Source organism: Bicyclus anynana, chromosome 26 (genome assembly GCF_947172395.1).
Source record: "Bicyclus anynana chromosome 26, ilBicAnyn1.1, whole genome shotgun sequence".
Lineage (NCBI taxonomy): Eukaryota > Metazoa > Arthropoda > Insecta > Lepidoptera > Nymphalidae > Bicyclus > Bicyclus anynana.
Window position 1 is genome coordinate 6189273 of NC_069108.1, and position 17002 is coordinate 6206274.

Sequence of the window (17002 nt, forward strand, 5' to 3'; positions counted from 1 at the left end):
ACTTTAATTTATGAAATGACATTATAAATGATTGACAGTTCTAATATTAGTAAATAAAAATTATTATAATGTACTCGGCTTGCACGCCTATGAGGCAGATTGTGTATGAACATTAAAATGTATCAATATCTGTATATGACCACATTCTGGCAATAAATGACTTATGATTATGATTTATGATTCTATATCTGTATTATTGGTTTTTCTTTAAGTATGGTTACTATTTGACATTTTGTGTAAAATTAATAGTATTTCCGCGTCCTTCATAGAATTTCTAATCGGTAGGATATTGGGCGTCCTAGGGTGGACACTGGACCATTCTTGGGTGGGCTCGGCCCACCTGGCCCACCCGCTAGATACGCCTATGGTTATTACTATACTAAATTAAAATCGCTTCATCCATTCGGCAGCTATGGTGCCCCATACAGACTAAAGCTACTGTTACACATGGTCATTTCAAGCACGAAAGCAAGCTACTATGTTTTTTTTTATTCTTTACAAGTTAGCCCTTGACTACAATCTCACCTGATGGTAAGTGATGATGCAGTCTAAGATGGAAGCGGGCTAACTTGTTAGGAGGAGGATGAAAATCCACACCCCTTTCGTCGGTACGTCTTTGCCGGTAGGGTGGTAACTAGCCACGGCCGAAGCCTCCCACCAGCCAAAGCTACTATTGAGCAGTTTGCTACATAAGCTTCGCACGCCGAATGATGATCCCAGTGACGTTTCAACTGACAGTTGTAATATTGATGCGAAACAATAGGGATGATGACTAGGTTTGAATATATTGATTTTTATGATACATTCGGTAAATAAGGTCAATGTTAACTAATTTATACATAAAAAGCAAAGATTGTCTGAATATTTGCAAAATAAATACCGGTGTGGCGAATGAACTCTTTCGTTCGCCCACTTTAGGTTAGGCCATCTACATTCACATTCCAGATTCATTTCATATTTAGAATTCCCTCGACCGCGCATGCGTGGATATATTGTTTCGCCCATCCATTACATCTTTACCGTTTCTCCATTCCACATCGCATCATCACTTTGATGATACTTTTATTTTATATCCATATACAATTGTTACAATCAGTAAAGTGAATAAATATACCAATCAACATCGTCGTCTTCATAATTATATACTAATATCAAAACCTACATGGCGATACCTCTGCTTCCGATTCCGAAGGATGTGGTTTCGAATCCGGTCCGGGGCATGCACCTCCAACTTTTCAGTTATGTGCATTTTAAGAAATTAAATATCACGTGTCTCAAACGGTGAAGGAAAACATCGTGAGGAAACCTGCACACCAGAGAACTTTCTTAATTCTCTGCGTGTGTGAAGTCTACAATCCGCATTGGGCCAGCGTGGTGGACTGTTGGCTTAACTCCTCTCACTCTGAGAGGAGACTCGAGCTCAGCAGTGAGTCGAATATGGGCTGATAATGATGAATGATGATGATTATACACTCGAAAAACATTACCCTCCTTCTGACTCAGTCGGGTAATAAAAAGAGAGAGGTGAAATAGGGGTTGAAAGTTTGTATGGAAATTGCAATATCGATAGCGATAATGGAATAGAATAGAATAGAGTAAAAAACCCAAACCCCGTTTTGAGTTTGAATTTTAAAATTTCATAAATCACATTATATTTCGTAACTTTTATCATGATTTATGCACAATCTTAATATACATATATACTATACTCTGCGTGTGTAAAGTCTACCAATCCGCATTGGGCCAGCATGGTGGACTAACCCCTCTCATTCTGATAGGAGACTCGAGCTCAGCAGTAAACCGAATATGGGTTGATTTAACTAATAGCTTTTTAGCATTTTATCTTCTAAATCGATTTGTTCGCTTAGTACAAAACACTTTAAATAAAGTAGGTGATACCAGTACAACGAACTTTAGCGTTTGCTGCGATTAGGTCATCAGCTGAGCGAGCGAACGCCGCCATGTTGTTTCTGTGACGTCACTCAAGGTCGGAATCTTTAAATAACGTCCCTGACTTGATTCAATAGCATATGTATTTGATTTGCCCACGGAGTTATGAACAGCGTACGGAACTTATTGATTTACTATGGGGATGATGACTAGGTTTGAATATATTGATTTTTATGATACATTCGGGTAAATAAGGTCAGTTAACAAATCTATACTAATATTATAAAGAGGTAAAGTTTGTAAGTTTGTAACAATTCTTTGAAATGGGGTAATCTTCGGAACTACTGGACCGATTTTAAAAATTCTTTCACCAGTAGAATGCTACGTTATCGGGGAGTGCTATAGGCTATATTTTATATTTCTATCATATATAACTACTGAGTTATCGCGGGTTTTCTCTTACAGGTCGGACCGAAAAACTTAATTATTCGCATGCGCTGCCTCAACCATTGCGTATAACTGAAATAAATGTATGGAGGCTTTTTGAAACTTTAAAAGTTCTACAAAAAAGTCCGCGACACCATATATCTTTCTTTTATATTTTAGCAGATACAGTATCTTTAGTATTTTATTAAATTATTTAAATTTTAAACTAAGGTTTACGTCATTATTTACACAACTAAACTTAAATCCTTATCAAAATAAATTATTTAATAATCACAAGGATATTATAGAGATAAGATTTGCCCTTTACAGTATGTTAATTAGTTATATATAGTTTCGGAGATAATACAAAATTTATATAAATTTTTACGCGGATGAAGTCGCGAGCGTCCGCTAGTTTATACGTAAAAAGCAAAGGTTGTCTGGATATTTGCAAAATAAATGAGATTATAAAAAATCTTTTATCGTAATTACTTAGATGAAAATTCATACAGTTTTAGCTTCCTTACATTAAATGTGACTTTTTTAATATATGAACTATAAACATAAACGCACAAATAACAAAGATATTAGTAATTTTGTTTTAACGCACGTACAAATCTAACGATCATTTCATTACCTACGACGTCATTAGTTCGTGGCATTTCGTATGGGGCGTTTTTCAGGGATCCGCGGCAGCGCCACAAATTTGACCCTTTAAATCCCTGTAGCTCCGAAAGTAATGATCGCAGATACCCTGTTACTTTTACAAAATTGCTTTACTATTAGCATACTCTTAATTTATATACAATTTAAAAAACTGTCACCAAGAGCCGTGATAGCCCAGTGGATATGACCTCTGCCTCCGATTCCGGAGGGTGTGGGTTCGAATCCGGTCCGGGGCATGCACCTCCAACTTTTCAGTTGTGTGCATTTTAAGAAATTAAATATCACGTGTCTCAATCGGTGAAGGAAAACATCGTGAGGAAACCTGCATACCAGAGAATTATCTTAATTCTCTGCGTGTGTGAAGTCTGCCAATCCGCATTGGGCCAGCGTGGTGGACTATTGGCCTAACCCCTCTCATTCTGAGAGGAGACTCGAGCTCAGCAGTGAGCCGAATATGGGTTGATGACGAACAGGGTATCTGGACAAAAATCATACAACTTTCAGTTTCTACACGACATCGTACCGATACGCTACATCGCTTGGCGGTACGTCTTTGCCGGTATGGTGGTAACTAGCAACGTAGCCTCCCACCAGCCAGACCTGGACCAATTAAGAAAGCCTCAATCGGTCCAGCCGGGTATAGAACCCAGGTCCTACGTCTTGTAAATCCGCCGCGAACACCACTGCGCCACGGAGGCCGTCAAAAATTCAAAATTCACGCGATTCAATGACCGCGACACAAAACCCAAGAGTGTAGGTATGGATAGTTCAATCAATGACAGAGTAACTTAGACCATTATAAAGAAAGGACCTGCCTCGTAAACCGTTACCCCTCTGTCAAAGATCAAGAATCAATGATCTAACGCGTTTATAAAAACTGTTGATATAGGGCGGCTCAGTATCGTGATGTTTTTTTTTTTTTTTCTTTTTTAAATAAATATACTTAAACAATACACATCACTATCCCTACAAAAGGTCTATGTCCTGCAGTGGACGTCCATCGGCTGATATGATGATGATGATTAAATGATGAATGAATGATACATAATTGTTCCGTTACCTTTGGTCTTTGTAGGTGATTTCGCCAAATACGGCGGCAAAGAAGGCTGTAACAAAATAAAACAAGTTTTAATAATATAATTACATTTTTTAACTATCCCTGACAATAATAATAAGTCAATTATTTAAAAAAATAAATATCCGACTGCCTAACATGCCATAAGTTATATGTCATAACTAGCATACGTCAAAGATAGTAAATTAGCTTGCAAGTTTTTTTTTAATTCTTTACAAGTTAGCCCTTGACTACAATCTCACCTGATGGTAAGTGATGATGCAGTCTAAGATGGAAGCGGGTCGCTTCGAAACAACATTTCTTCTATACAACTCAGCAAACTCATCAAACTAGCCTTAAGGCTAGTTGACTCATCCAACTTGTATTAGAAGAGATGTTGTTGTTGATTGTTTCTAGGGGAACCTTTTTGCTGGTAGGAGGCTTTGGCCGTGGCTAGTTACCACTCTACCGACAAAGACGTACCGCCAAGCGATTTAGCGTTCCGGTACGATGTCGTGTAGAAACCGAAAGGAGTGTGAATTTTTATCCTCCTCCTAACAAGTTAGCCCGCTTCCATCTTAGATTGCATCATCACTTACTATCAGGTTGGGGATGATGACTAGGTGAATATATTGATTTTTATGATACTTTCGGGTAAATAGGGTCAATGTTAACTAATTTATACATAAAAAGCAAAGATTGTCTGGATATTTGCAAAATAAATGAAATTATAAAATTTCAAAATCTATTAAAAATCTTTTATCGTAATTAGATGAAAATTCATACAGTTTTAGCTTCGTTACATTAAATGTGACATTTTTCAATAAATGAACTATAAACTTAAACGCACAAATAACAAATACATTAGTAATTTTGTTTGAACGCACATACAAATCTAACGATCATTATGCACCTACGACGTCATTAAATCGTACCGTTTTGTATAAAGCGTTTCCAGGGATCCGCGGCAGCGCCGCAAATCTGACCCTTTAAATCCCTGTAGCTCTGTAATGATCGCAGATACCCTGTTACTTTTACAAAATTGCTTTTCTATTAGCATACTTTTACGAATGTTTGTTAATGCGTTCACAGTTCGCGGACGACACCTCACTGTACGCGACGGCCGTAAACCCGCGCTCCATCAGAGCCCGCCTGCAGAAGGCGGTCAACGTCATAGGGACTTGTTTACGCCTTTGACGGATAGAAGTCAACCCAGAGAAGAGCGCAGCTGTGCTCTTCACTGGCAAACCGTTTTGCCAGAACAAACTCAAAGAAGTCTCACTCTACGGAGCTCCCGTCCCCTGGCAACGTACTGCCAAATACCTAGGCGTGACCTTTGATAACCGCATGAACTTCTCCATGCACATTAGGAAAGCTAGAAAAAAGGCTGCATATGTAATGCACCGCCTCTACTCGATGATTGACGTTAAAAGTAAATTGCCCCTCCGCTCAAAGCTAACGCTTTATAAAACTACGATCCGTCCGATCCTAACCTACGCTAGTGTAGTGTTCGCCCACCGTCCCAAAGCGACCCTTAAGCCGCTTGAAACTCTGCAAAATCAATTCCTACGGGAAATTACGGGCGCGCCGTGGTTTGTACGTAATAACGACCTCCATAGAGACTTAGATCTACCTTCAATAGCTACATGAAACAGCTCTCTCAAAACTATTTTGAAAGAGCTGCCATCCATCCCAACCAACTAGTGGTTGAGGCTTGCAATTATACTCCCAACCTTAACGCTAACTCCAAGCAGCGACGTCCCAAAAACGTCCTTTACGACCCAGACGATGACATGACGACCGACAATGCTTCTCAGGCAACACAATCACAAGCTACACAGCGTCTTCGCCGGCGAAGACGAGGTCCCCGATATCTAACGTCACCCGGACGTGGGTTTTCTAACTCACGATCTCGGGGGCGTCCGGACTGATTCACTCAGGTCACGGTTAAACCCTCCCGAATGGCCCTCTAAGCCGAGGCCCGAGTCTCATAGGAGACGCCCTTAGAGAGCCGTTCCGTCCTCTGTTTTTTCAGCCTTCGTGCACAGGCGATGCTTCCGCGCTCGCCCACCCCTACCGGTGACGTCGTAGTGGTTCCACAAGGAGCTAAACGGCATTTACTCAACAAGAAAAAAAAAAAAAAGGTCGCGGTATCATTCCACGCTAGAATTTGGTGTAGGTACGTACTCCGATGATCGGCGGCTCGCGAAGACTGCACTTATTTATCGGCTCGCCTTGCGCGCATAGTTAGTCACAGTGTTACCAACCCTACTGTTTTAACAGTAGATTTACTGTTTTCACATTGATGTCCATGTTTTCTGTTTTATTCCTATTTTTTACGGTTTTTCAACTAACGTTCGTTCGTAACGCACCACCTATTATATATACTATGCAACCATTTTTTGATAACCACTACGTATTATAACGCAATGACACTAGATGGAAGTATCTTCTCTTGTAGGGATACAACAAAAATATATAAGATTAAAAAAAAATGTAAATACTCTGAGGCAAAAACTGAAAAATTATTTTAATTTTGATTTTTGTTTTTTTTGTTACCTATTGTGATCGATAATACATATAGCAATGTATGTGAGTTCTAGCAACTAAGAAAATTGTTTATTGTTTAAAATAAATGAGCCAAATTATGATATCTGCCTTTTTATACTTTATCTACTGCTTTCTACTGTTTATTATTGGTGAATTAGTGTTTTTTAGCTTTTTGAGGTTGGCTACACCGGTTAGCCAGCTGCGGCAAGGCGCAGCGAGCGGATGTATGTTGGTAGGTAGCTACAGTACTCATCCCCTAGTGAAAACGTACCGTAGATAATAATCTGAAGTGCTTTGGTGGAAGGTGTGCGCGGGTTTCAATCTATTGATATCACTGCGACACGTAGTTTTTTTCCATTAGTGCGTTTGGCGCGGCTGACGTACTGAACTCGTAGACGGTTGGCAACTCGTCGATCTATTGTGTAAGTTTGATAGTCGAGTTGACAGTGAAGTCTTGAATGAGCGTTCCTTGATGTATTTTTGTTGATGATAGCTTGCTGAGCAGTTGAGAGGCCAGTTAAGTAGAACTGCTGTCCTGTTCATTTAGCACGATAGGCAAAATTCAAAATTCATTTATTTCAAGTAGGCTCAGTTTACAAGCACTTTTGAGACGTCAGTTGACTATTTGTAAAGATTCTATCACCGGTTCGGAAGGCAGGTTCTGCTGAGAAGATACCGGCAAGAAACTCAACAGTTGCTCTTTTGAAAAAGTCATATAGTATTACAATTTACATTTGATAACAATTAAATTACAATTTCTTATAGTTTTATTTCCTGTGTGAAGGTGGAAGCTGATCCAACGGCCTCCAAGCACCTTTGTCGTTAAGGAACTCATCAATAGTGTAGTAACCTCGACTAAGTAAATGTTTTTTAACACATCGCTGGGAAGAGCATCGGTTGATGATGATGATGATGAGGCATGACAAGAAAGATACCACTGTGTGCACTGGTTCAAACGAGACGCGAGGCTTGGGCAGTGCTGCTGTGTGCGTTGTGTCCGCAGTACTGTAGGTGGAGAACCGTGCGGTTGATGCTGTTGGTCCGTTGGTACCTCCGACCAATTATTGTATAGGACCTGCCTCGCTAGACATTACTTTTCTGTCAAACTATATGATCAACGATCTGGGTTTAAAATATTTATTATTTCACTAAGAATTAACTCATTCACTTATGTGAAACTTACAGGCTAGTACAATTCAGTTTGAGCGTACAAGAATAGTAAAACGTAGTAATAATAGTAGTGCTAACAAATAAACTATAAACAATAATATAATAACAAATATACAGTAAGAATTATAACGTGATAAACATAAATTCATAATAATTCAATTTTTAATGACTATTTAAAGATCTAATGCGATTATAGAAACTGTCTCTATAGTATCGATGTTAAATAGTTGTAATCGTGTTCGTCGGTTAAAGAGCTCTATAAAAATAAGTTTTTGTGTAATTGAATTGTGTAAAAAACGGGAAAAACTTCTAGTTTAGTATAAGATATATAGCAAATCTAAGCTCGTTTTCTTCAGAAAATGACAGACAATTTTGTTCGTGACTATGAGTGCGATACAGGTCCTTCTATAATTGGTCTGAGGTTGGTACAGGTGTTACGGCTGCTGAAACGCTGGTGCTCTGATGCGGCTGCTAATGGCCGTGGTCAGCATGGTGCCTTGTGAGCGTGTTGATGCGTGGAGTTGCTGCGGCTGCTAGTGTGGCCGTGGTCAGCGAAGTGTTGCGTGAGTGATGCTTTTTTTTGTACTATGGGAGGTATCAGACAAGGTGTTAATTTAATTTTTAAAATCTTTATTACGGTTTTTCTTTGTTATAAGTTGTAATTGTTATGATTTGATATTTTAAATAATATTTGTGTACAATTATTAGTATTTCGGCGACCATCATAGAATTTCAAATCGGTAGCCCAGTATCCTAGGGTGGACACTGGACTATTCTAGGGTGGGCCCTGCCCACCCGGCCCACCCGCTGTATACGTCTATGGATATTTGTAGCAGAGGGAACATAAATAAGTAGGTAGGTATAGCTTGTACATATGTTTTCTGTGGTATAGCACTGGCATGCTATAATTAAGAGTGTGCAATATGTAATTTGGTAGTTACAAATGGTTCTGGATCTCAGATACTGGAAAAGTTAGGAGCCTGATATTTGGGTAAATGATATTTCAAAGTGTTAGCTTCGTTATGACTATACAAAATACACAATTTGTAAAACATTTCTCGATAGTTTATTTTTTTGAATAATACATGTTTTGCTCACATTTTGCTTTCAATCTCAGGAAAAGCAAACTTATTTTCTCAAATTTTTGTTTTGTATAGAAAATTGGCCATTTTGTTTTTCGTTATGTTGTTTAATTTACTTGCGATTAGGTAAAAATGGTTTTGGCGCTCGTGTCATAAAATTTGCGTCGCGCGTCAATCGCCAAAGTCATAATTCGGCGTCTCGCTTGCACTTCGAATTTTATCCATATTGCCTTGATCACACGTACCGAGCAAACGGGCGAGAGAGTAAAATGTCCCTCGGCCGAGACAGTGATGTAAGCGAGTAGTTGTTCACACGTGTTTTGAAATTAGCACAGTCAGTTCAGATAAATTGAGACTACAATTCGATTATGATGAACCGCAAAACGATTATTAGAAAATATACGAAGTTACTCTTTCCACTATTAGTAAAACGTCGGATTTAGTTTATATAATAGTTTATTTTATATAGCTTATATAACTGTATAAATTTACTAGTTGTTTCGACATGACATCCCATTTGTTACTAACAGACATGGTATATTTTATTTTATTTGGAATTGTTTTAAACGAAAATTATCATAGGAAAAGGCGACGTGACGATAATCATGTGGCCGTCGGCGTCGGCCGATTGGCGAGACAATGCATGTTCAGACCTGGCGAGTGAACGAGCGAGACACTGCGGGGAAGCGGGAGGGTGGACACTCGGCCTAGTATATAGAACGGGAGCCGAGCTACTGTCTCGGCACCAGGGTTCCCAACTTAGGGGGTTTCCCCCCAGATTTAGGGGGCAAATAAGTGAAATGGGATTTTTTAGGGGTCTGAAATTTTTAGGGGTATTTTCAGGGATTTTTTGACTCTTTAGTATTTCTAAATTGATGATAATTTTAATTTCTTTCTTGACCTAGCGACTTATAACGACATATAATACGTTATTCTACAACCACTCTGAGGCAACTGGCGGCAATTTTCATCAAATAAAAAGAATTGTTAAGTTTATTCATTGTCAACATGTATGATTTCAAAAATCTGAATCTTCAGATAGAGATGTAATATTTTGTCTGTATTAAATATAGACTTTTGAAACATATTACAGCATATTATTATGAATTTATATTTTTTAGGGGGACAACTCAATAATTAAGGCGATTTTAGGGGTTTTTGACACAAACTTTAGGGATAAATATTTTGGAGAGTTGGTAACGCTGCTCGGCACTTCGTTCCGAGCAAAGATTACTGGTTCCGAGTACTCCGCCGAGGGCACTGTCTCGCCCGTTTGCTTTGTACGTGTGACGAAGGCATATCGTATCGACGCACCATGCGCTCTTAAGTGGAATCGCCAGTCACAGTCACGCCCCCAGACTACGTCACCGAAACTAAAATACGTACGATTGTGAACATCTACTTTTTGTACACATATTGTCTGTGCTTTTACCCAATGATTATTTTTAACCGACTTTTTTTTTTACTCTTTACGACGGCCTCCGTGGCGCAGTGGTATGCGCGGTGGATTTACAAAACGGAGGTCCTGGGTTCGATCCCCGGCTGGGCAGATTTTCTTAATTTGTCCAGGTCTGGCTGGTGGGAGGCTTCGGCCGTGGGGTGAACCGAAAGGGGTGTGGATTTTCATCCTCCTCCTAACAAGTTAGCCCGCTTCCATCTTAGATTGCATCATCACTTACCATCAGGTGAGATTGTAGTCAAGGGCTAACTTGTAAAGAATAAAAAAAAAAAAAAAGTTAGCCCTTGACTACAATCTCACATGATGGTAAGTGATGATGAAGTCTAAGATGGAAGCGGGCTAACTTGTTAGGAGGAGGATGAAAATCCACACCCCTTTCGGTTTCTACACGGCATCGTACCGGAACGCTAAATCGCTTGGCGGTACGTCTTTGCCAGTAGGGTGGTAACTAGCCACGGCCGAAGCCTCCCACCAGCCAGACCTGGGCAAATTAAGAAAATCTCAATCTGCCCAGCCAGGGATCGAACCCAAGACCTCCGTTTTGTAAATCAACCGTGCATACTACTGCGCCACGGAGGCCGTCAAAACGGGTAGAGGTAGAGTAGGGTAAGGGTAGGGATAGGGGTAGAGGTAGGGGTAGAGGTAGGGGTAGGGTAAGGGTTCTAAGCGGGTTTTTACCCGGTACCCGACTTAATAATAAGCTCAGTACATAGAAAGAAGAAAGCGAATGCCATTAGTAATAATTTCTTGCCGAGTAGAATATTTAAAAACTTCAGCACATTCAATTCAATTTTGTTTCTCAAATAGTTAGGGTTTGGCGTACTCATGCATACTATGACGATTTCAACTTTTTGAATAGTTATATCTCAAAAACGGTGGCTCGTAGAAAAAAAAGTATTAATAAATTTTTTGTAGATAATTTTATGATCTACAATTTTGTCTAAGGTATTTTTATGATAAAACTTACCGTTTTGCTGAAAAAACTCATTTTTTTGACCTTTGGACCTTAAATAATTTTTTTTCTTACAGGGGAAATATGGGGAACTTTCAAATTTTGTTTTTAATGATATTTTAAACAATCTTACCGATTTTCAGCTTGGTGGGAATTTATGTAACTTTACTCTTTATTTTTTTGTTTAATTTGACCGGACTAATAAGTGTGTTTTTTTAGAGCAGTGATAGCCCAGTGGATATGACCTCTGCCTCCGATTCCGGAGGGTGTGGGTTCGAATACGGCCCGGGGCATGCACCTCCAACTTTTCAGTTGTGTGCATTTTAAGAAATTAAATATCACGTGTCTCAATCGGTAAAGGAAAACATCGTGAGGAAACCTGCATACCAGAGAATTATCTTAATTCTCTGCGTGTGTGAAGTCTGCCAATCCGCATTGGGCCAGCGTGGTGGACTATTGGCCTAACCCCTCTCGTTCTGAGAGGAGACTCGAGCTCAGCAGTGAGCCGAATATGGGTTGATGACGAATAAGTGTGTTAATAAAATCTTTGAGAACCTTTCAACGCTTCGATAGTAGTGCAAAAAACAGCGGATTGTAGGTAGCACTGAGGAATTAAAGATTGATAACGATGAACCTGTGGTTTCGATATCACAGCGTTTGGAAATTCCCTCGGAATGACACGAGGCGAGACAAAATGGCCGACGCACTGCGCTGCCTCACCTAACGCACTGGTATACATAACTATTCACTAAGTTTGATGTTAGCTATCTACGCAGATTAATCTATACTTCTATACTTTGACGGCCGCGTGGCGCAGTGGGTAGTGACCCTGCTTTCTGCATCCACGGCCGTGGGTTCGATTCCCACAACTGGAAAATATTTGTGTGATGAGCATGGGTGTTTTCCAGTGTCTGTGTGTATTTATACATTATATAAGTATTTATATGTAGTAGTAAATGTATATGGATATTATAATATCAACTGTCTTTGTACCCATAACACAAGCTACTCTGTATGCTTACTTTGGGACTAGATAGTGATGTGTATTGTTTAAGTATATTTAAGTATATATATACTACAATATTATAAAGAGGAAAACTTTGTTTGTATGTTTGTTTGTTTGTAATGAATAGGCTCAAAAACTACTGTGTTGAACTGTGTGCGTGGCGGCACCTAAACTGGGTCCTAACTGAAAATCAGTGCTGCATACTTTTTTTATTGAAAGTATGCGGCAATTTTTTTTTTTTATTCTTTACAAGTTAGCCCTTGACTACAATCTCACCTGATGGTAAGTGATGATGAAGTCTAAGATGGAAGCGGGCTAACTTGTTAGGAGGAGGATGATCCACACCCCTTTCGGTTTCTACACGGCATCGTACCGGAACGCTAAATCGCTTGGCGGTATGTCTTTTGCCGGTAGGGTGCTAACTAGCCACGGCCGAAGCCTCCCACCAGCCAAAAAAATGCTGAGTTGGGGCCTTTTTCTAGGTTGTGCCACTGTTTGAGTGGCCAGTTAAGCCATATTATGTTATAATTTAGATTTAATGTGATATGTGGCATTAATTAAAAATAAACATCTTTTCTTTCTTTCTTTCTTTCTACTGGACCGATTTTAAAAATTGTTTCACCATTCGAAAGCTACATTATCCACAAGTAACATAGGCTAAATTTTATTTTGGAAAAAAATCGGGTTCCGTAAGATATTTGGGTTTTTCGCACACAAGGTGTAAAAAATCAACCAGAAAAGTTACTTATTTTGCGTACGCTGCCTAAACTATAAAAGATAGAACCATATAATGTTCTAATTAATTGTAGATCTTATAAATATCTACAAAAAAGTCCGCGACACACTATACCTATCTATGTCGAGTGAGGCACAACAACCATTTTTTATTTAAAAATTTCGATTTTTTTTTCGACTACATTTAAACGCATTTATTTTACTTATGCTATAAATCCTTATCAAAATAAATGATTTCATCACTAAGTACAGTTTATGTAGTTAATATTTGGTCTTTGAATTATTAAAATTGGACGTTCAGTTTTGAAGTTATGGCGATATTATAATTAATTCGATTTCTGCAGCATGGCCCGTTGCGAAATAGGCGTCACTAAGGTATATTTATGAAACGTTTCGTGGTACTTTCGAATCGTCGTAGGGTAGGGGTAGGGTTGGGTAGGGTAGGAGTAGGTTAAGGGTAGGTAGGGGCAGGATAGGGGTAGTAGAAAGCTCACATCGAGTTTCACGCGGATGGAGTCGCGGGCGTCCGCTAGTCAATAATATACAGATGGAGCGTACGAAACACGCCGCTTGACGGCCTCCGTGGCGCAGTGGTATGCGCGGTGGATTTACAAGACGGAGGTCCTGGGTTCGATCCCCGGCTGGGCAGATTGAGATTTTCTTAATTGGTCCAGGTCTGGCTGGTGGAAGGCTTTGGCCGTGACTAGTTACTACCCTACCGGCAAAGACGTACCGCCAAGCGATTTTGCGTTCCGGTACGGTGCCGTGTAGAAACAAGTTAGCCCGCTTCCATCTTAGATTGCATCATCACTTACTCAGGGGAGATTGTAGTCAAGGGCTATCTTGTAAAGAATAAAAAAAAATAAAAAAAAAAAAAAACAATTTATGAAAAAAGTTTGTATATGCGGTTGTCAAGAAGACACGTGACGTTACTCTGTGGCTATCTAATATATCTAATATATAAAATTCTCGTGTCGCGGTGTTCGAACTTGAACTCCTCCGAAACGGCTCAACCGATTTTGATGAAATTTTTTGTGCATATTCAGTAGGTCTGAGAATCGGCCAACATCTATTTTTCAAACCCCTAAATCCTAGGATAGGGTAGTGGTAGGGTAGGGGTATGGTATAGGGATAGGGTAGGGGTACGGTAGCGGTAGGGTAGGGGTAGGGTAGGGGTAGGGTAGGGTAGTGGTAGGGTAGGTTTATGGTATAGGGATAGGGTAGGGGTAGGGTAGTGGTAGGGTAGTTGTAGGGTAGGGTAGGGTAGGGGTAGAGTAGAGGTAGGGTAGGGGTAGGGGTAGGAGTATGGTAGTGTAAGGTAAGGATAGGGAAGAAGTGCAAATAAATAAATTAATAAGTCAAAGCGAAGCTTGAGCGAGTCCGCTAGTATATATATAAAATCAAAATTTAAATTGAATTGAATTGAAACAGACTGTAACATAGTGAAACAAACAGTGGTAGAATCTTTACAAATAGTCAACTGACATATCAAAAGTGCTTGTAAACTGAGCCTACTTGAAATAAATATCTTGACCAGTGTGGTGGACTATTGGCCTAACCCCTCTCATTCTGAGCGGAGACTCGAGCTCAGCAGTGAACCGAATACGGGTTGATTATGATAAAGATGTTTCATATCACTGCTAAGCTCGAGTCTCTCAATAGACCCAATTCTCAAATTCTGACAAATAATAATAATAATAAAGCTTTATTTTTCCCATTTAGATAGTACTTAACAATATCTTAAAACTATTCTAACTAGTCTATACATATATTAAATAATTAATTGTTATGTACTAGTATAATGGGCCACTGGTGTTACAGATATTTTTAAAAAGATAAAAAGGCTGAAGTGGTCCTGGACGGGACATGTGCTGAGATCCTCGAAAGAAAAATGGTCCAAAGAGGACATGCAATGGTACCCCAGAGATGGGAAAAGGAGGCAAGGGCGACCACATAAGAGATGGGAGGATGACCTGCCGAAAGGATGGCGAGGAAAGGCCAGAGATCGAGTAGAGTGGAAAAGTCTGGAGGAGGCCTATGTCGAAGGACAACCTGATTGCTATAGTATATAAATTAAGTAATAATATTAAGTATATTGTATGTATTCAGCAATCAGAGAATAAATGCTATTTTTATTTATTTATTTTATTTATAATGGGCCTCTTCGGGTATAGGCCTCCTCCATCTTTTTCCATTTGTCCCTTTCTTTTGTGAGTTCCATCCAACCTTGGCCGGCCACTGCGGTAATGTCTACCCACCTTCCTATAGGCCTTCCTACCTTCCTTTTACCAAGTGGACCTTTCCAATAGGTAATGGGGATGATGACTATATATGTGTTAGATCAGGTTATAACCAAACAATACATAAGATATAACAAACGTGGTATGCGCAGTGGATTTACAAAACAGAGGTCCTGGATTCAATCCCCGGCTGGGCAGATTGAGATTTTCTTAATTGGTCCAGGTCTTGCTGGTGGGAGGCTTCGGCCGTGGATAGTTGCCACCCTACCGGCAAAGGCGTACTGCCAAGCGATTTAGCGTTCCGGTACGGTGCCGTGTAGAAACCGAAAGGGGTGTGGATTTTCTCCTCCTTACAAGTTAGCCCAATTCCATCTAAGACTGCATCATCACTTACCATCAGGTGAGATTGTAGTCAAGGGCTAACTTGTAAACAATAATAAAAAAAAATAATGAGTTTATAATAATTATAGATAAAATATTTTTAATAGTTTGTGAAATTTTATAATCTCATTTATTTTACAAATATCCAGACAATGTTTGCTTTTTATGTATAAATTAGTTAACATTGACCTTATTTACCCGAATGTATCATAAAAATCAATATATTCAAACCTAGGCATCATCCCTATTATTAAAATCGGTCCAGTAGTTTTTGACCAAAAGTTAAGACCCAAAATATAATAATATTAGTATAGAAAGTATAGATAGTATAGATTAGTTAACATTGATTTTATTTACCCGAATGTATCATAAAAATCAATATATTCAAACCTTTCAAAGTTTTGTCACGCTAAAGTGTTTTTCAGATAGCATGGGAACGGTGACAGTCGCCTGTATGACCTACGTACTATTAACGTGAATCGCGGCAAACTTTCAACAGTCAAACGAACTGTCACCCGCACCATGCTACATGAAAAGAACTGTAATGACAGGTAGCTGTCTCTATTATAAAATTATTTGCATAATTGCGAATTTTTGCCAGCGCCGACAATGATGCGACCTCGACCTTGTTTCGAATTCAAAAGGAAGATGAACTGCGTGCGCATTAGGTATACACTATGTGGATTCTGGACAAATTTTCATTTATATTCTTAGTTCATAATTTTTTTGGTTGCAAAATACTGTTGTGAAGAAAAATACAAAAGCAATAAGTAAACCGTATTCCCATGGTATTCGTAAATATACAAAATACGACATACGATAGTTTGGGCAGGTTGAAAAACAAAAACAACTTAACAATAACTCACCTACGAAGAATACCGTAGCCTTTTTCTTTACTTGTAACATAATCATTTTGGTAAAAGTCTTTGGTAAAGTCACAACACAATACACAACACAAAATAAATATTTAAATTAAAGGAACTACAAGTTTCCAAAAACAAATCGATCTAAACTAAAACACTGTCATTGCATTCACAGAATCACCACCTTGTGTCCCATTTTTCAGTATTACTAAAAATCGGAGCGCACTATCGCTACCGTCCGTCGAGCAGTGCCGCCAACAGTGAACTGAAGTTCTGTTTCAGTTTGACTAACGTGAAGTGATTTGAATGAAATTCCGAAGTCGGTTTTATGCGCGTGCGACTAAGGCGTGCGACGTATCAGTGTGTGCCATTTCGTTTGAAATTGGAAGGCACACATACAGAGATAGAACGATCACAATTGGATGGCATTATGGCGTGACACTCTAAGCACCGTAAGGTCCTTATAGTACAAGATCCAGCATCAAGATTATGGTTTCCTAGATTTTGTATGAAAAAATACAACCGACT

General features: G+C 39.2%; 1 protein-coding gene across 1 annotated transcript in view; it reads right to left on the bottom strand.

Annotated features, from left to right (window-relative positions):
• LOC112053909 (modular serine protease) overlaps positions 1-16783 on the bottom strand; it is a 49257-nt gene extending 32474 nt beyond the window's left edge. The window contains exons 1-2 of the mRNA XM_052889873.1: positions 16478-16783; positions 4043-4088 (exon numbers count right to left, since the gene is read on the bottom strand). Coding sequence (XP_052745833.1) covers positions 4043-4088; positions 16478-16523 — 92 coding nt within the window. The 5' untranslated portion in view covers positions 16524-16783. The remainder of the gene's footprint in view (positions 1-4042; positions 4089-16477) is intronic.
• Positions 16784-17002: the final 219 nt, after the last annotated feature.